At 35.3% G+C, this 22,008-nt stretch overlaps 1 protein-coding gene across 2 annotated transcripts in view; it reads right to left on the bottom strand.

Moving 5' to 3' along the window:
- LOC115215739 (WD repeat-containing protein 48-like) overlaps positions 1-22,008 on the bottom strand; it is a 132,138-nt gene that overhangs the window by 51,464 nt on the left and 58,666 nt on the right. For both annotated transcript variants that reach the window (XM_036505946.1, XM_029785033.2), the window contains exons 2-5: positions 19,715-19,861; positions 8,996-9,071; positions 7,129-7,211; positions 4,458-4,587 (exon numbers count right to left, since the gene is read on the bottom strand). In XM_036505946.1, coding sequence (XP_036361839.1) covers positions 4,458-4,587; positions 7,129-7,211; positions 8,996-9,071; positions 19,715-19,861 — 436 coding nt within the window. The remainder of the gene's footprint in view (positions 1-4,457; positions 4,588-7,128; positions 7,212-8,995; positions 9,072-19,714; positions 19,862-22,008) is intronic.

Genomic DNA, 22,008 nt, shown 5'->3' with positions numbered 1-22,008 from the left:
AAAAAACGTTACTGTTTAAGTGCATAAGCTGATACTTGACTTTATAATCAATTTGAGACACAAAAGAAAAATAGACCCATCAATAGGATGTGAATCATCCATCCATCCATCACTAACTGGGCAACTGTATTATTAATTACAGCACAGAGCATCTGCCATTCATGCTACTCAATTTAGGAACTATAAATTATTTCTATTATCCTTAACTAAATTATTTTATCTCCACAAGACTCAAACTGTGATGGCCCATACAAAGCATGCCAGCAGGAAAAAAAAATATCATCATCATCATCATAATCATGGTGGTGGTGGTGATGATGATGATGATACCAACATACTTTCTAAGGTGGTCAATCAAGAAAGTTGTAAGTAAACATAAGGTTATATAAAATAAGATTTAGGAATAAGATACTAAAATGTTTAATTAGAAGTAATTCTTCAGCTATCAAGTTTTACTCTTTGCATTAAAATATCTCAGTGCTCCGATTAATCTCACAAGACAATCTGATAAGTCGACTCAATATATAATTCTCATCTCTATAATTAATGAAGCAATTTACATGACCAACATATATTACAACAGACATGGTTATTAACAATAATTAAATGGTTGTATTCTCTGTTTGATAAGTAGCTGATTCTTCAACCAAAGACTTATTAGAAGCAAACAGTTTAATGGATTAATAAAGACACAGAAGTTCCAGGAGGAAATCAGACAAGAGATTAATTAAAGATTAAGTTTATAAGACAGCGGCTCCAACCATGTAAACAGATTTTTATTTTCTGGCGTGGGTGATCACTTTTCCAAGACAGAAGTATTACATTCAAATGTAGTTGCAAGACAAATATATCAAATACAGATGCAAATCATCATTGTCATTATCTCCATCAATATTGGTTTTGAATTTTGGTACAAAGCCAACAATTTTGGGAGAAGGATAAGTTGCTAAGATTGACCCCAGAATCCAAAAGATGAATAGCAAAGTTTATCATGGTGGAATTTGAATTCAGAACACAAAGACAGAAAAAATGCTGCAAAGTATTTTGTCCAGAGTGCTAAAGTGCTCACGATTCTGCCACCTCATCACCTTAGTTACATATTGATATAAAATTCTGGCACAAAGCCAGCAATTTTGAGGGAGGGGGCAAGTTGATTAGATCAACCCCAGTGTTTAACTGGTACTTATTTTATTGAGCCTGAAAAGACGAAAGATAAAGTCAACCTCAGAAGAACTTGAACTCATAATGTACAGACAGACAAAATGTCGTTAAGCATTTTGCCCAGTGTACTAGTGATTCTACCTGTTGGCCACCTTAATCATTGCCATCAATACTTACGAACATCATCATCCTTCTCGTTTTTACAGACAGCTTTTTCCATGCCAGCATGAATTGGTCGAGACATGTTGAGGAAATAGTTTACAATTGGATATTTTTTCTGACATCAACCCTTGTCTTTCAAGCAAGAAACTTAATTCCAAGAGCCCATATACACAGATGGGCTGCCAGACAGTTTGTCTATTGGACATGAATATCACTGCCAACTGACCTGTCAATGAGAAAGCATATACATGCATGCGCACACACACGCAGAGGCTTCCTTGAGAGATTCTATCAGCAAAATTTTACTGACAAGTCATGTATAAGCCCAAAGCTAGGACACTTGGCAAAATGTCACACTGTAGGACAAAACATGAAACTTTTGAACCACCCAGCCATACCCATTAAATGTAGATGCAAGACAGGTATCTTATGTACATATTCTTTTACTTGTTTCAGTCATTTGACAGTGGCCATGCTGGAACCCTACCTTAAAAGAAATTGACCCCAGGACCTATTCTTTGTAAGCCTAGTACTTATTCTATCAGTTTCTTTTGCTGAACTGCTAAGTTAAAGCTATGTAAACATACCAACATTGGTTGTCAAGTGATGGTGGAGGTGGGGCAAACACACACACACACACACACATATATATATATATACATCAGTTTCCATCAACCAAATCCATTCACAAGGCTTTGGTTAACTCGAGGCTATAGTAAAAGACACTTGACCCAAGGTACCACATACGGGAACTGAACCCAGAACCAAATGGTTGGAAAGCAAGCTTCTTACCACACAGCCATGCCTGTACCTATCTATGTATATATATTTATGTGTTTGTACCCCTTGGCAACACCACTTGACAACTGGTGGTGGAGTAATTACATCCCTGTAACTTAGAGGTTTAGCAAAAAAGACTGATAGAGTAAATACCAGGCTTTAAAAAAAAAGAGTAAAAAATGAACACTGGCATTAATTTATTTGACTAAATTTCTTCAAGGCAGTACCCTAGCATGGCTGCAGACTAGTGACTGAAAACAAGTAAAAAAAAAAAGGGAGGTGGATTAAAAAAAGGCTAAATCACAAGGAAATAAATATTTGTCATCAAGCAGTGGGGGGGGGGGGGGCGAGTAGTCAAATACTGACACAAAGACATACACATATTTATATGACAGGCTCACACAAAGTTTCTGTCTACCAACTATATTTAAATGTTATTGCAAAATAAATTGTATTAAATTTCAAAGCCCAGCACACAGCTGTTCTCAGTGTCATGTAGAAATATATGTGTGTGTGGTCTAAAGCACCAAAGTAATATTGTACAACAGGAGTAAAGTTGGCACTTGAACCACTTAACTAACACCAGTCTATGGAGTCAATGCTATAAACAGTCATTATGTAGCTTTTACAGAAACCCCGAGAAATATATCACAGGCAGCTATATCATTATTTAATGACTTTTTAACAGTCATTGCAGCTACTACTACTACTGGTGGTGGTGGTAGTAGTAGTAAGCCGAGCTAACAAAACTGCAATTAGAAGATACAGGTGCAGTTTACAAACAGATCAACTTATGCAGCTGACAAACAGAACAGAAATAAACAGAAGGAACTGAGTGAGAAATAGTCATGAATATCTTTGTAAGGTGGAGCCAGGGTGTTACTCGGTGAGCAGAGTACCAGATCACGTACTTGATAATAAATATAGAATAATTTGGGTGTTTATAATTCTGAGAGTTTGACAGCTACTTAAATCAGAGCTAATTGTTGCAGCTCACCAACACTGTGGGTCAATTATGATCTTTATTTTGAATGGCTTAGCCAGAGAAGAGACTGCAGCATGCATGACGTTTTTCATAGCTTCCAAGACAGTTAGCTACTTCCTGATTTTGCAAATTACTTTGTGATTTTGTGTGGCTTATGTAGCCACAGGATTTTTGACAGGTAATCTCTGTCACAAAGACTAAATTTCCAACTATTAATCTCTTCTGGTGCATCAATGATACCTCCTTTTCTCAGAGTATATTTTAACTGTGCATGCTGCTTTTTGGTTAGCTCAAACCTAGCAATACCTTCCTCTGCCAGAAACCTAGATGACTAAATCATTCATCAATACAATCCTTGCATTGTTTCTTTGGTTTATGCTGTAGTCATTTTCCAAATTGTAACTATGAGTAGCCCATGTCTTAGAAGCATACAAAAGTGTTGTCAGTATGCAAACTTGTAAATGTTGATTTTTGTGCGAGCTGTAATACCACAATCCACAACACCCTTTCACAAGTTTGCTAAATGATGTACTCACTTTCTCAACTCATCATCATTTAAGATCCATTTCCATGCTGGCATGGGTTGGGCGGTTTGGCAGAAGCTGAGCAGCTGAAGTGCTGTTCAGGTTCCATGTCTGATTTGGCATGGTTTCTACAGTTGGATGCCCTTCTAATGCCAACCACTTTAGAGAGTGTATTGGGCGCTTTTACACAGCACCGACATGGGTGTTTTTTTACAAGGCACCAGCACCGACAAGTCCACGAGATTAGGGATGCTCAGCTGGAAAGAGTTGCAGGGGGTGAGCTTGTATGTAAGGGTAACCAAACTTTTACTTAGCTTGACATGCACAGCAAAGTGCCAGGAGTCTTGGTCCCCCGTCATTCCCTCTGCTCTCCTCTCAATATAATTTCAAAATCCAGGCTACATTCATTCGATAGGTATGGATATGTATCCACCACTCCTAATCATGTGCTGAATAGTGTTCCCCAGGTATCAGTGTGAACATCACCTTGGTCTTTCCTATAATTAGACTGTAGTAGCAATACTTCTACTTTGTTTGAATCCATCTTGATGTTGGTTATTAGCTGATTATTAGAATTGTAAATCTTTATCCTAAACACAAAGTTCAAAACTTCAGACAACTGTTGTAACTGTGTATTAATATACAGCAATGTTACTGGAATGTGACACCATAAAACTGCATTTAGCATTGAACTTTAAATACTTCCAACTGTATGTAAGCCATGTAAGACACATGATATCACACTGACATAATGATATCACAGACAGAGTAGATGAATATAGCAGACAGATAATACCAGGTACCTTCACAAATTAATAATAGAATACTATAAATATAGTACTTACTTGTGACAGTATTATTGGATGCAGTAAGAGCCGTCAGTGTATTGACGTCCCATAGGAAAATAGCCCGATCAAAACCAGCTGAAGCTACTTGTTCACGGTCTTTTGCATAAGCCAAGGCCTTCACATAATCCTATAAAACAATACCAAAAGATATTAAACAAAAATGTAAAATAAAAATTATTGATGAGAAAATTGGCTACATTTACGTTGATGTTTTGAAATTCATAGAATACTGGTACTATCAATATTGAAGAGCAAATAATGGTAAAGGGCCAGTAGATTTTGAAGGGAGGGGGAAGTCAATTAGATCGACTCCAGTACTTAACTGGTACTTATTTTATCAAGCCTGAAAGAATGAACAGCAATGAATGGCAGAATTTGAACTCATAACATGAAGACAGATGAAATTATGCTAAGCATTTCACCAGGCATGCTAATGATTCCGCCAGCTCACCACTTTAGAAGGGAAAAAAAATACTGATGACCAAACTGACTACGTTATATCAATGTTTTGAAAATTCATAGAATATTGCCAGTATCAACATTGAAGAGTAAAATAATAAACACAAATATTTCATATATATATATATATATATATATATATTACACGTGTTCATCACCTCCCTCCTCTCCAATTAGGGTAGTCATGTATCTCGTCTACTGCAAGACACATATTTCTGTTCCACTATCATACTCTAACCTCTCATCACCTGGCACAAAGCCACTTCCTTTTCAAGACTACTCTTCACTGAGATGCCTTGTAAGTTATTTGGTGACCTCATTTGTGGCATAAAAAGCACCCATCACATTCTGTAAAGTGAGTAGAGCATGGCACAGTCTTCTGGCTTTCCAGCTCCTGTCAAGCTGTCCAACCCATGCCAGCATGGAAGACAGACATCAAATGATGACATAACAAATCGTTTTAAATATAACTAACCAAGGTAACAGACAGTGAGTATTGAGGACACAATGGCTGATATCCCCACCATCAACCAATGTATATGGCCAACACACTTAAACTGTAATATTAAATTTCAGTTCTAATATGATTTAACGTTTTAACTTTCAGATCATTTTATCAAATGTAGTTCTTATTCATTCACATTGTTTTAAATTAATCATGCATTACCTTGTAGATTCAAGATTTCGATGAGGTGGCTGTGTATTTTTAGAATAATGTTTTAGGGTAGGTATAAGAGGCTGGCACTGGCTGGTTTGAATATAAAACAAGTAGAGTATCTCGGCCAGATATAGCCGGTTTAAATGCTAAAGGGTTAAAGGAACTTTCTGAGAAGTTGCACATGTCCTCAATGTTACACCAGGGTTTCCAACAGTCCTACACAGCCTTGTCACTGAATATAGTCAGTGTTCTCCTTCAGCCTGCAAAGATGACTAGTGAGCAACAAGTGATCGATCTTATTTTAAACAAATTAAATTCATAATGAACAGACTTTCACCACAGATTGGATATCTACTTCGGCTATAAAACATTTTATGATGATACTAGTTCTCATATTTTCTTCCATTTCTCATAATTATATACAACGGAGGAAGTCTGGATAGTTAAAATTTCTTAATGAGAGAAAGAGAGATACCAGAAGGAGAGAGACAGTCAAAGAGAAGGAAAAAGAGAAAGAAAAAGAAAACAGAGAGGATAGGGGGAGGGGAAGGGAGAAAGAGGAGAGAGGGGAGAGAGAGGGGGGGTCTTTAAGAAATTTTGAATCATCTAGTTTTTGCAGAACTGTTCAAAACTTCTCTAATGTACATGAAGTAAAATAAAGAGTGAAATGTACTTCAGCTACAGGCATTTCATTTGACCCGTAAGAAATAGCAAACTATTTCTCTTTAACTACACCTTTACCATCTCAAAAATGGACATAGTTTTTGGTGAAGATGTGTGGCCTAGTGGGAAGGGACATTGCACTCACAATCTTAAAATCACAGTTTCGATTCCCAGAACAGACAACGTATTATATTCTCAAGAAAAACACCTTATTCCATGTGTGTTCCAGTTCACTCAACTGTAAATTAGTTTTAGTAAAAGCTGGGGAATTAACTATGCAACTGTCTGGCATCCTGTTTAGGTGGGGGAGTATTGAAATCTCAGTCACTTACACGTTGTGAAAAATTGAGTTAAAGCTCTGGCTATATGAGGAGTCAGGTTTCTTGGCAGATCTAAGATAGTGTTATTCAAAGTACACTAAGCATGATTAAAAGTCAGGATAATCACAACTAGAATGATTTTCATTGTAGGTCTGCTTAATCAAAGCTGATGGAGTAAACACTTTAGCATTCAGATGACTCTGTCAAATGTAATGCTTATTCACAATGTTTTGAATTAATCATGCATTATCTTATAGTTCTAATATTCCAATGATATGATTGTCTATTTTTAGAATGGCATTGTAGGGTAGATGTGAAAAGCCAGAGCTTTTGAACATGAGACAGGAAGAATATTTTAGGCCAGATATGTCCAGTTTAAATATTAAAGGGTTAAACAACACAATACCATCCAATCAACAGTGACGTGTGCTGGAGCATGCAATAATTGTAATAAAATTGACGCCATGGTAATTAGTATCTGACTGCTAATTACTAACCACGTATTTCAAATCTGGCTAGATTAAAAACAAATCGTTAAGGAAATGGCAATTTAATGTCCAATAATTACCTTATGCGTTCGTAATGTAGACATACAAAATCCCTTGTAGGCATTCCACACTTTCACCGTTGTATCACTGGATGCAGATATCACTGTCAAGAAATGAGATTTACAGTTACCACAATAGATATACGTTGAAAGAATTTCTCGCTTAATTTATCACTTATATTCTCAACAGATTAGAATTTACCCCTTTAGCATTCAGATTATTCTGTCTAATGTAATGCTCATTTGTTCACAGTTTAGAATTAATCAAACATTATCTCAATAGCTTCAAGGATTTGTGGATGTATTTGTTTCTTCTTAGGGTCAGTGTGAGAGGCTGAATCTGATCAGTTTGGACATAAAACAGGTAGATTATTTGGGTCAGAAACAGCTGGTTTAACCTTTTAGCATTCAGATTTCTCTGTCAGACGTAATGTATATTTATTCACATTGATTTGATTTAATCATGCATAACCTTGTAGCTCTGAGAATTCAATGACAATTGCTTATTTTTAGAATAATATTGTAGGGTAAGTGTGAGAGGTTGGATCTGGCCAGTTTAAAAATGAAACAGGTAGATTATCTGGGCCAGGAACAGCTACTTTAGATGCTAAAGGGTTAAAAGATTTATACACAAAATTTTAAAAACACAGTACCCTAATCCACTACTAACAATATAGCTGGAGAAGTTTACTGTCAATACAACATCACAAATTCTCTCTTCAGTAGAAATTAACTGATTACAACAAATATGGTTGATTTTTTATCATTTTATTCATTTACAAGTTTTAGTCATTGGACTGCAGGCATGCTGGGATACAACCTTAAGGAATGGACCTGAGTAGTTTTTTTTTTTTTTTTAAAGCCTGGTACTTACTTTATTGGTCTCTTATGCTGAACTGCTAATTTACAGGGACATACACACACCAACACCAGTAGTCAAGCAGTGATGGGGTACAGACACAGACACACAAAAACACATATACATATATGATGGGCTTCTTTCAATTTCCATCAACTGAATCCACTCGCAAAGCTTTGATCAACCTGAGGCTAAAGTAGAAGAGATTTGACCAAGGTGCCACATGGTGGGACTGAACCTGGGACCAAAGTGGTTGGAAAGCAAACTTCTTACCACACACCCACTCCTACACCCAAAGAATAGACACAGGCACTGTGAAGTATGACACATAACCAATGTTTGGGCTCAGAAGGTCCCACACTCCACTCCTATATCCAGCGCAGTATGATGTGGGAGCATCAAACCATAGGATAGGCAAGTGCACAGAATATGAGCTACATAATAGTATTAATAAAATACAGGAAACGTCATGTATGTTTTAGACTGTATAGAATCTGGACACCAATACTTTTTGTCACCTATTAAGACATGCTGTGATACAATTTACCTGGTCTAAAACCAGGATACATACAGATGGAAAATAAATAAATCTAAGTGTTGTAGTTTGCTTGAAGCATTGTAGTACAAAAGTAAGAAAACAGAAGGGAAATAAAGAAAGCTTCTAACAATGCTGAAAGTTTTACAAAAACCTTTATATTTCAGGTGCAAAGGCCCGTCTTCAGAAGGAAGCAGTCCAAGAAATGTGTAGTTATACTAATTTTGTTACTTTATTTTAAACTGCTCAGCATTAATACAAGCAACTCTCCAAAGGTTGGAGAGTTGCTTGCACAAAACGGCTAGAGAGTTGCTGCTGCTAACCCAAATGCCAAGTAGTTTAAAATAAAACAAAGAAATCGGTGTAAATACACATTTTTTGGACTGTTTCCTTGTGAAGATAAAGGTTTTTGTAAAACTTTCTGCATTGTTAGAAGCTTTCTTTATTTCCCTTTTCCTTTTATAAATAAATATATATGAACAGAAGAAACTCACATGTTCTGCCACCACAGCAAAGAACAACATCGTTTACCCAATCTGTGTGGTGTTCCATTGATTGGATATAGGGATCCTAACAGGAAGACAAAACACATACGCCTTATAATTAGTATACAAAGGTACATGCAAATCATCATCATCATTATCGTATTCATTTGCATTTTTAAAGACAAATTAAATTCAATCATTTTATGAAGCATTCAAAATATTAAAAAGGTTATGTTCACAAACAGGATTTACCAATTTATATAATTAAGTACAAAATCAGATTTAATGAAGTAAATTTCTAAATGTTCCTATGAACAACAACCAGATACCTCTGTTATCAAAGCTACAAACAACCTGCAGGTATAAAGATGTGGGTTCAAGTCACATGGGTGGCCTTTGACATTTTCATCCAAAAAGGCTTTTCAACCCAATATTTATATGCTGTTCTTAATAGCATTATTCAAGATCCACTCTTCCAAAAAAAATTTCACATTTTCTTGAAAGCTTATAAATTCTTATAGCATCAGCAACATACATTTTTGCTGATAAGACTATAGTTTCAAAAATGGAGAGAGAAACTCAACAGATTGTTTTGGTCCATTTGTCACAGCCTCCTTCTTCTTCAAAATGATTGCCCCTGAGATTCTCTTTCAGCTTGAGGAGCAACCAAAAGTCACAGGGAGCAAGGTCTGGACTGCTAAGAGGGTGAAGATTAGTTTTGATGCCTAACTTCGTTAATCTCTTGGTTACCAGAATGCTTGTGACTGAGCACCTTGGAAACAAGCTTTGCACAAATTTTGCACATGTTTAGATCTTCATGAATAATTCTGTGTACAGCTGCTGCAACTCCAAACTGTATGATCACTGTCTTTATAGACACAACAATCTTCATCCCGAAAATTGTGAATTTTCTCAATCAGTTTTGATGTTGCGATGTCCCTTTCCCACCAAAACCTCTCATCGTCTCTCATTTATCTGCTGTTCATATCCTCTTGTGCCAGCAAAAATGTTAATCCATAAACATTCCGAAGCATATCTTAAGTTTCTATAGTGTTTTTGCCCAGTTTAACACAAAGCTCTATTGTAAAGCAAGTTTCCATATGCCTGAACAGCATTCTGCAAGCTAGTCAGCTGTGGAAAGCAGTGTTTAGCGGGGTGTGTTCAAAGTGCTGTTATAGCCATCTCCTTAAATCTAGAATAACAAAAATTGGCAGGTCAGCTTATTAAGTGTATAGTAATGATATACTAAAATTAGTCTTTTCTATTATAGGCACAAGACCTGAAATTTTGGGGAGCAGAGCTAGTTGATTACATCGACTCCAGTGATTGGCTGGTACTTATTTCATCAACTTTGAAAAGATGAAAGGCAAATCTAAGACTAATAACTTCCTCTCCTAAAAAAAGTCTCAAGACCTCTGGAATGCACCTGCTGTGTATATGTGTATGTGTGTATATATGTATGTGTGTGTGTGTGTGTATATATATATATATATAAAACAAGCAAAGTAGCTAGTTAGAAAATCTCTGTAAGAGATGAAAGTAGTAACTATATTGAGAAGTAATATTGTTGCCCCTTCAACATGGCTGTTCCATATGAACCGACATTATTACCATTTTTAACCACAAGAGGACACCTCCTCTAGCTGGTTATCGATGCAATCTGCTCTCAATATATATATTTCAAGCAGTATATATATTACACATACATACATGTGCCACTAACTTGCCCATCATCATTCAGATCCACTCAGGTATCTTTTTATATAGCTACTCAACTTACAAAAGGCAACAATAAAAATCTGCCTAATCAAATACTTCTTTAAACGAAAACCTTTTTTAATACAGAACCACAGATTTTAAGTGTTAAATTAACATAGCTATAAAGATGGCATGTCTTCCAGTAGAAACACCAGGACTATTTCTGTACTATATGTTCACTTTAGTAAAGCTGATAAAGATCACCTAACAAACCAATTATCAACAAAAACCATTAGCATACAATACAAAGATATTCACAAAAGCACCCACTACCTTAGTTCATCTTGCTGCAAAGAGTTAACCGCAAACCTCACAAAAATCCCCATTATAAAATCTGAAGGACCTGTATATGGTGATGTAGTCCTGCTTTGAATGATGGAAAAATTGAGCTGGATTTTTACAAGTGGAATTTCTTTGTAAATCATAAATCAGCTAGATCTAGATTGACCTGAGGCTAAACAATACCAAACTATCCTTAATACACAAGAGATTTCAATAAGGCAGCATTATAAACACCAGTCTTAACCATTTTGTCGTTATCTTTACTTTGAATCAGGCTGGGGCACCATTTTCAAGAATTTTTAGTTGAATGAATCAACCCCAATTTTTCTATTTTAAAGCCTGGTACTTATTCTATCAATCTCTTTTGTTAAACTGCTAAGTTACAGGGATGTAAACACAACCAAAACCAGCTGTCAAGCAGTGGTGGGAGACAGACAGACATAGACATACACATATATATGACAGACTTCATTCAGTTTCTTATTTCTTTATTGCCCACAAGGGGTCAAACATAGAGGGGACAAACAAGGACAAAGGGATTAAGTCGATTACATTGACTCCAGTGCATAACTGGTACATAATTTATCGACCCCGAAAGGCTGAAAGGCAAAGTCAACCTCGGCGGAATTTGAACTCAGAACGTAACGGCAGATGAAATACTGCTAAGCATTTCACCTGGCGTGCTAACATTTCTGCCAGCTCGGCTTCTTTCAGTTTCTATCTACCAAATCCACTCACAAAGGTTTGATTGGCCCAAAACAGTAGAAGACACTTGCCTACGGTGCCACATAGGATCCAGAACCATGTTGTTAGGAAGCAAGCTTTTTATCATACAGCCACACTTGCACTATGCTGTGGTCCAATTTTAAAAATAATCAAGAATTTGAAGGAATCACATAATATATATCATTGTTCTTTAATGTAATGTTTGTAACTTAAAAGATTCTTACACAAAATTATGATAGAAGTTTTCATTTAAATAGGAACAAGTTAACCCTTAAGAGACAGAGCCTCATTTGGAGTTTCAGAGCTAAGAAGACGGAGCCCTTTTCACAAGCCCTATAGTGGGCGTACACTTATTTTTCAAAAAAAAAAATTATAAAAAAATTAAGTAATTACTTTACATATACACAACTATATATCTTTGTGTAGGAAATTAAATGAACTAATACAATCTTCTTTGTCATTCGACTTTTTGGCTGACAGATTGGCCCTGTTGTCTCCTAAAGGTTAAAGGAAGTTGAGGTAATCTCTAACAAGGTTGGTATCAAATAGGGCAAGACAAAATTGAAATTAAAGTGTAAGTATACATATTCATGAAGCTAAAAGTGTTTTATCATGCATAATATCATGTAGTACACAAGCAACAAAACTAAAAGCCCCACAAGATTCCACCTCAAAATAACAGTGTCACTTATGTATTACATGACATGAAAGTATAGTGGAAAATATGATATACAGTAGAAAAAGTAAGCAGTGTGTACTTATACATTATACTGAATGTGAAACAGACAGTGAAGGTACATTTCTTTTGAAAATTGAGCATAAATCTTAAAATATTAAACTGCACATGAGCAGTTGTATGCTTAGTATTATGAAACTTCAGTAGTCTACTGTTGACTCAAAAAACAGATTTGTTAGCTAAGATCAGTCAGTTGCCTGATTGCTGATCTGTCTAATGTTCACCAATGTCAACTTAAATGGCTTGGCCATATATCAAACACTGGAGATCTCTTACTTACCATGTTTTAATAAGTAACATAAATAAATGCAACCTTAAATTCTCTTAAAGTGGGGTTGCATATATATTTCACATTGCATTCTTAGCAATTTATGAACTGAATTCAGGATCTTACAGATCATATGTAAAAGACATAACCATGCTAATTTCTCGAATGTAGTTTCTGGGTTAAAGGAAATAGATATTGCATTGTGTGTGCATGTGTGTGTGTGTGTGTATATATATATATATATATATAAAAGTAACAAACTGAGGAAAAGAAATCCTTCAACGGGGTGTGTTAAACATCCAATTCACTGATACGTCAGTTGGATACCATATAAATATTAGTATAATTCAATTATAAAGATAAATTAAAATAGAGATATTCTATTGACAATGCAATAATATATTTATATTACAATATGGCATTAAATACTATGGATATAATATATAAAATAACATAATATTATATAAATAATTATAAAAACCGTAAAAGGCCAACAAATTGTTTCAAATTATATATATTTTTTTCTGATATACATAATCACAGTTCCATCTATAATGGAACTATGATTATATATATCAGAAAAAATATAAGTCGAAACAATTTGTTGGCCTTTTACGATTTTTATGACTATTTATATAATATTATGTTATGTTATATATTATATCCATAGTATTTAATGTAATATTGTAATATAAATAAATTATTGGATTGTCAATAGAATATCTCTATTTTAATTTTCATATATATATATATAGAACAGTCTTTCTATTCCCCTCTGACCAAGGACAAGAAAATGCACCAGTACTATGTAAAGCAGTTGGCATTAGGAAGAGCATCCAGCCATAGAAACCAAACCATAGATATGTAGAAGCCCCTAGTCTTTGGGAGCTATAGCTCTCAGTCAGAGGCAACTCAAAACTATGACAACCAATCCATCTCATAACAGCACAGAAAGTAGATAGATGATGAGGAGAAAAGATTTATTTTTAAATATGGCTAAACAATAAGCAACCAACTAATACTATTATACAACTTGACTCGTAAAGAAACTAACAAAAACTTGGTGAAAATAGTCAAACCTCTCAAATCAGTTTCTGGTGCCGGTTACTTTCATTCAAAAGCATTCTGGTAGCTATCGTCTTTACTTCACCGATCTATCAATCCATTCATCCCTCCTTTCCAACAGTCAACAAAGCATCTGACCTTTATAGCCAACAACCACATTACTCATTAACCTTTAAGACAAATTTAGACAGTTTTTATTTACAAATCTCTACCACATACCATTCTAATTATAATAATTGCTATTCTTTTCAATTCATTCCCCTGTTATCTACAAAAATAAATAAATGCTCCACAACATCATATAAAATTACAAGAAATTATAATTAGGAAACTAACTTGTACAGATGCATAGTCTGGTGGTTAGGGTGTTAGACTCACTACCATGTGGTGGGGGATTCAATTCCTAAACCAGACAACATAGTGTGTTTGGTCAAAGTACATTACTCCTGTTCACTCAGATGGAAATGAGTTGCATTAGATGCAGAGTGGTGCCTTGTGGACTACAAGCTCAAAAGCTTGCGAATGCAAAATGTCAAAAGCCTTTGCTGGATATGGCGTACTGTATGATGGGTGATGAAGTAAGTCTTACAGCATACACACATACATACACCAAGAACATTGCATGTATGAACAGGTAAAACTGGCACTCAGTCAGTTACGATGATGAGTGTTCCAGCTGACCTGATCAATGTAGGACATCCTGTTTGTGAAATTGAACACTCCGCAGTCATGTGTACTCTTAACACAGTTGTCAGGGAGATTCAGTGTGACACAAAATACAACAGAGCGGGCCCTTTGAAATACAGGTACTACTCATTTGTGCCTAATGAGTGAACTAGAGCAATGTGAAATAAAGTGTCATGCTAAGGACAAAACACACTGCCAGGAATTGATCTCTCACCACCTTACAATCATGAGGCAAATACCCCAACTATTTAGCCACATGTCTTCACAGCTACAACACCAACTTTCTGGACAATATAGATGTTCTGAAACCTCTTATAATGAACACTAATACAAGAGCAGAAACTTCAAATTCCTGCAGTGACTAGACTAATTAACTGGCACTGTGCTCAAACAAGTATCTTACATAGTACTGCCTTAATAAACTAGTATTGTTTATACTAATACACAGGTACCTATATAACAATATAATTTATAGTAAATTTAATATTTGCTCAATTTAGAATGTGACCACCACTGATTCGGAATGGTTATGTAAACAATGTTATATTAAGTTCTGTCTCATACAAAAACCTATGAGCACACATTTATAACATGTAAAAAGACTGGTGCTGATGCCACTTAAAAGCATCTGCGATGATACCACATGAAATGCACCCAGTGCACTCAGTGGCATGGTTGGTGTTAGGAAGGGCATCCAGCCATAGAAACTAAGCTGAAACAGACTATGGAACCTGTTGCAGTCCCTGCCCTTACAGGTTCCTGTCAAGCTGTCCAACCCATGCTAGCATGGAAAATAGACATTAAATGATGATGATGATGACAATGTTCCCAAAAGATTTTTAACTGGTGACATAACAACCCCATGTTTCTACAGTTATCTCCATAACAAACCTAGCTTTAGCCGTATAACCATACATATACAGTTTAGAATCTTGTATTTATTTACAAGGCTAGATTATCAATAGTATCAAACACAGTTAGCACTGTCTTACTTCTTCTCTGCAACAATACGCTGCCAACAAAGAGCAAACAGAAAGAACAAAAGTAATAATTAATCTCAATGTGAATAAATCAGTGATATAACATTTGAACACAATAAAACAAAATAAACTACTAGAGCACAAACACTACATTAAAGGAATCATCATTTTGTAAAGAGATGTTTCTATTTGTTGTTTCTTGTATAACCATGCAAAGACAGTGACAATGGATATAAAAATGACAAAGGTGGTGAGCTGGCAGAATTGTTAGCATGCCGAACGAAATGCTTAGCAGTATTTCATCTGCCGTTACGTTCTGAGTTCAAATTCCGCTGAGGTCAACTTTGCCTTTCATCCTTTCGGGGTCAATTAAATAAGTACCTGTTATGCACTGGGGTCGATGTAATTGACTTAATCCCTTTGACTCTCTTTGTTTGTCCCCACCCATGTTTAGCCCCCTGGGGCAATAAAGAAATATATAAAAATGACAAAGGATCCTCTATGAAGGCAGCTGACTTGTTAGAAATAGTAGCTAGCTAAATTTACCTCAAATCACACCTATTATCATAAAAAATGGGAAAGAAACATCAGATAGCACAGTCCTGGATACAATGCTTGAAAATAACATGGGGTGGTCATAGCTGGAACATCATTGATTATAGGCCTGCTCAACCATAAGTAATACAGGGCTACTGTCATGACGACAATAACCACAATGACCACCACCACTGTCATAATGACAATGACCACCACCACCACCACCATAACGACACACAACCAGCCAAGGGAACCTCAGAATATCCTGACTGAAATCATTAATCCTATCAATGTAAGTAATTAAGTTGGAAGATGTTAAATGTTCCCACAGCAATGATGCTGTGTGGTTACAGTCATTGATAATTGTGACATAATCAATGACTGTATCTGATTTGTTTAACTTGTTCTGAGTAGTTATTTTTAGGTATATTGCCACAATAAACTAAAGAAATTTTAATATTAATAAATTTATACATTTAATATCATTTGCTCACTGAATGCAACCTACATTCAAAATGCCCTACAAACCTACACAATCCACTAAGGAACCTCTATCCTTTCAGTCTGTTGGCTCTCAAGAACTTTCAGCTGTATGTCATTATCAGGTAAAGTGATGAAAGAATTCAGTAAAGTTAATGAATATTTTTCAACTTTAAGATAATTTACTTATTCTATCAGTGTCTTTTACTGAACTGCTAAGTTGTGGAGGATGTAAATACAGCAACACTAGTTGTCAAGCAGTGGTATGGGACAAACACAGACACAAAGACATATGCACATAGATATATACAATGGGCTTCTTTTCAGTTTCTGTCTACCAAATCCACTCACAAAGCTTTGGTTGGCCTGAGGCTATAGCAGAAGACACCTGCCTAAGGTGCCATTTAGTGGGACTGAACCTGGAACCATGTGGTTGGGAAGAAAACTTCTTACCACACAGACACACCTGTGCCTAGGTCGGTCAGATTAAATAAATTTATCTAAACTCCTTTGAAGTCCAGCAATCTCCTGTCTTCAAATCAACACTGATTAATTACACTTACTGGGACTCAGTGATGGCTGTGTGGGTAAGAATCTCACTCTGCAACCACGGGGCTCTGGCTGACCAATGACTTGTGAAACTGTACAGAAACCTGTTGGTGGAAACTGTACAGATACCCATTGTGCATGTGTATATGAGTGTGTGTGCATTTATCTCACATTTTCACATTAAAATACTTGGGCGATGGCGATGTTTGTTTATGTCCTGCACAAGCAATTTGGCCCACAGCTCTGCAGTTGATGTACAAAGACTAGTGGATTAATCCCTTAGCATTCAGATTACAGTCAAATGTGTCATCATCCGCATCAGCATTTAACGCTCATTTTCACCGCTGGCATGGGTGAGACAGTTTAACAGGAGCTGACCAGCCGAAGGGCTGTTCAGGATCTGTGTCTGTTTTGGCATGGTTTCTACAGCTGGATGCTCTTCCTAACACCAACCACTTTACAGAGTAATAGTTATTCATGTTGTTTTGAATTAATCTTGTACTATCTTGTAGCTTCAAAATTTCAATGATGCGATTGCATATTTTTAGACTGACATTGTAAGGTAGATGTAAGAGGCCAAAAGATGAGTTTGAACATAAAACAAATAGAATATTTGGGCTAGTTTAAATGCTAACAGGTTGAAGTATTTCACTTGAAAATAAGTAAACATTGGCTTCAAGAAGGGCATCTAGCTACAGAATACTGCCTCAAAAAATATTGTCCAATCAATACCAACATGATAAAAGTAGACTTTAAAAAATGATGATGATGATGACAATGACACCAATAATGACAAAGTAAAGAAACTTTTTGGATACATCTGTTAATTCATTACTGAATATGAATGGAATATATTTGCTAGATGTCATTCATGGAATTAGAAAACAACAAATAAGAGTGCATTGCTAGGTTACCAGAAATGTCACTACACTTCTCTAACTATTATAGTCAACATAGCAGAAAATTTGTTCTCTTTTCACTTAACAAAAACACACACACACAAAAATGAAAATGTCATCCGTATGGCTTTCAGCTCACTTTTCCGGTCCTAAGAGTTCTTTCAATTGATTCCAGCACTGCTAACCAAATTATCTATTTAAACAAGTTATCTCTGAGACATTCTTCTAAATGCAGTCTCCTAAATTGTATGGCTAAAGCAAATATCTTCCATTCCAACACTTCTCTTCACCCAAAATCAGTTGACTGTGTGACATGAGAACAAGTGCTTAATACAACAAACATGAACTTGGCACTTACATTTTATTCGCCAATCTCAAATAACAGCTAAAAAGTCTACTAGTGGAGGCACTCCTGTCCCCACCCTACCCCTAAAAAAAATTACGATAAACTGTGTTTACATCCTAACACTCTACTGAACTATTCTCCACAATTCATGATAGTCAATGTCTCTTGTGGCATGCGTTCTTTATGCGTAATGTTACAGCTAAAGGTCAAGATTTTAATCAAATAAATGTAGCATGTACACCAACCAAACTCAGTGAACTAGCTTGTTCACAGTCTACACTGTATCGTCTACTAAAAGAGCTACTCTAGCAATTGGTATTTCGGTTGTACTTTTCCTGACACAAATTTAGAACATTTCATTGAAGTCATACACCACAATGTGTTTTTACAGCTGCATTACTAAAAATAACCTAAACACTTAGAAAAGACCAACTTTGCTAAAGTTTCTAGGTTTTTTTCGTTGTTTAATGCCAACTCTGACTAAAAAAAAAGCCTACAATTGATCAAAAGTGTTTCACTCCTGACCATCCTATCTTTTAAATTTATTTTATTCATTTTTCTTTCCCACAAATAGTATATCTATAACTATATTATTGAATGAATTCTTTCTTTTTAAGAAAGCATGATGCAATTATTTGAGGAGGATTTGGTTATTATTTCCAGTAGTTGGAGCAACCACATAGAAGCTTCTCTTACTGACTTATTCTTAGTTAATATATAATATATATATATATATATATATATTTATAGTTGTGGTGCACCTGACCATTGTATACAATAATTTCATTATTATTATTATTTATATATACACACACATAAAAAAAAAACATTTCATGCTATTTTAACTGTTTTTCTAGCCTACAACAGTTCAACACCTTTATTACCGTATTTCTGCTGAAATAAATTGTCTTTATTTCAATTAATTTTGAGAATATTGGAAAATTCAGTAAAATTTTTGTTGTTATTGAGCTGGTGTTTAGAACATAAATTAACATGAAATTTTGAAGGAAGGTTTTAATTAGATCACTTTATCACTTTAAAACAGGAAGCTTGTATTGTAGAACTGGAGACAATAGCAGGTGGGTTGAACAGATCTGTTTTGTGACACATAACATTTTATCCATGACAGTTACCAATTAAGTCTATATTGCAATCACCTCTACTTTCTCATTCCCCATACCAATCTTGTTTTACCATCAACCACATTGCCAAAACATTAAATCTACTTGCAAATTCTACAAAGGGGAAAAATATGTGACAATGGACAGTCAAGTGCTTAAGAAGTTACTCCATCAACTGTTCAGATTTTACTTTTTCATAGCTCTGAGATACTTAGAATGGAACAGCTCCTGGGACCATGGATGGAAGCAAAATAAAAAATACAGTTATATGAAATATGATAACATTTATCTCACCTTGTTTGAATTTGCTCTTGTATTCCATATTCGGATGATGGAATCACGCCCAGCTGAGTACAGTCGGTTAAGGACGGGATCATACTGCAAGGCATTAACACCAGAACGGTGATAACGCTCTACTTCATCTCGGATTACAAAAGAAACCTAGAACGGAAATAAAGAGTCAGAAGTGAATAAAAATCAAAGAGAAAGCAATAAATAGGCTTTTTACAAACACTTCCTTTTGTTGATAGATCGTCATTTAATATCCACTTTTCTGTGTTTGCACACAGGTCAGATGGAATTTACTGAAGCAGATTTTCAACAACTGGATGCCCTTCCTGTCACCAACCCATACCTGTTTCTAAGCAAGGTAATATTTCTCCTTAGCCAGACATGTTTACAAAGAAGGTTGGTTTCAAATTTTAGCACAAAGTCAGCAAATTTGGGGGAGGGGTGTAAGCCAATCTATATCAACTCCAGTCTTCAACTGGTACTTATTTAATTGACTGCGAAAGGATGAAAGACAATGTCAACCTCAGTGGAATTTGAACTCAGAACATGAAGGATGAAATGCTGCTAAGCATTTTGCCTGACATGCTAACAATTCTGCCAGCTCACCACCTTACATATTTACAAAAGATATTGAAATTAATGACACTTCCTATATTATACTGACACTCATTTACAACTATCAAGCAATATCGAAACAAGGACACACAAACACACACACAGGTTTCTTTCAGTTTCCATCTACCAAATCCACACTCACAAGGCTTTGGTTGGTCCAGGGCTATAATAGAAAACACTTACTCAAGGTGCCACGCAGTGGGACTGAACCCAAAACCATATGGTTTGGAAGCAAACTACCCAACCACATAGACCACTTTATTTGGGGAGCTCAATTGAAATAAATAGCTTTTCTCTATGATATTATTAGATATTTCTATTCCCCTTAAAACATTGAGATTATCGAAAAACTATAAAAGGGAGAGAAAGGAAGAAAGCAATTCGAAAGATAGCTTACAACTTATCTCTGATATCAATACATATATGTATAAATAAGGCAATGGAAAACCATTTCAGCTGTAGCATTTGAGCGCAATATAAATTGCATTAAAATTGTATTATGTTACCACAACTTGAATATTATCTATGAACTCAAATGCACAAATAAATAATTGTAACGTATACAAGGAAACACATTTTTTTTTTAAAATTTTAAATGGAAAGAAGGGTATTTCTATACCATTGCCATACTCTTTATCCTTAATCTGATACGACTGTGACAACCATTCCTTCCCCCCACACCGCCGCATCTGGTTTTCTGAAACACATCTTTTAGAACATTTATATGTTCCACCAGCCGTATTATTTCTACACAACAAATCAATACGCAATGGTATATCTGCAGCCAATACTTAACTGATTTAGGATTCAGAAAATTAGAGCTGAATTGCTGTAAATTGAGTGGTGACTTAGACTAATAGTTAAAATGCAGTAGCTATTATGTATCATCATGAAAACTAAATTGGCTAGTCCTTCATGTAATGATTTCCTTTCAAACATCTATCCACTTCACGAATTACATTATAGACAAGTGAAGATGGATATCACCAAAGTGGATGAATGGATAAGGTATTGAAATACCAACTCACGTGTTGTGAGTTCAAATTAAACGGAATACATTTAACAAGTTTCTATGCAAAACACTTTATTCTAAACACTTCAGGTTATTTGGCAGGAATAAATTATCTAAGTTAACTCCCGGATAAGTTACTTACACATCTTTCCAAGGAAAGACTTGTGTATCCTTCACTTAACAACAGAAATCAAAAATACCAATCCTGTACAGTATAAAAGTAATTATTCTACCATTTAAAAAAAAAAAAGCCTTGTGAGCAGCTTTAGTAGACAGAAACTGAAGAAAGTCTATTGTGTGTGTGTGTGTGTGTGTGTGAGTGAGTGTGTGTCACTGTCGCTTGACAACAAGTGTTGGTTTGTTTACATCTCCATAATTTAGTGGTTCAGCAAAAAAAACCCAGATAAATTACCAAGCTTAAATAATAAACACTGGGGTCAATTTGTTCAACTAAACCTTTCAAAACAGCAGTTCACTGATGGAAACAAGTAAAACGATTATATATATATATATATATATATATATATATATATATATATATATGAGAGAGAGAGAGAGAGAGTAAACGATAAAAATGCAAAAAATAAATGTTATTAGTTCCAACATTCTTAAAATGATTTTTTTTTTATGAAATCAGTTAAGGCAGGAAGTAATCGGAGTAAAAATTAAA

Source organism: Octopus sinensis, linkage group LG9 (genome assembly GCF_006345805.1).
Source record: "Octopus sinensis linkage group LG9, ASM634580v1, whole genome shotgun sequence".
Classification (NCBI taxonomy): domain Eukaryota; kingdom Metazoa; phylum Mollusca; class Cephalopoda; order Octopoda; family Octopodidae; genus Octopus; species Octopus sinensis.
Note: the sequence above shows the minus strand (reverse complement) of the source record. Positions and strands in the feature narration are given on the sequence as shown.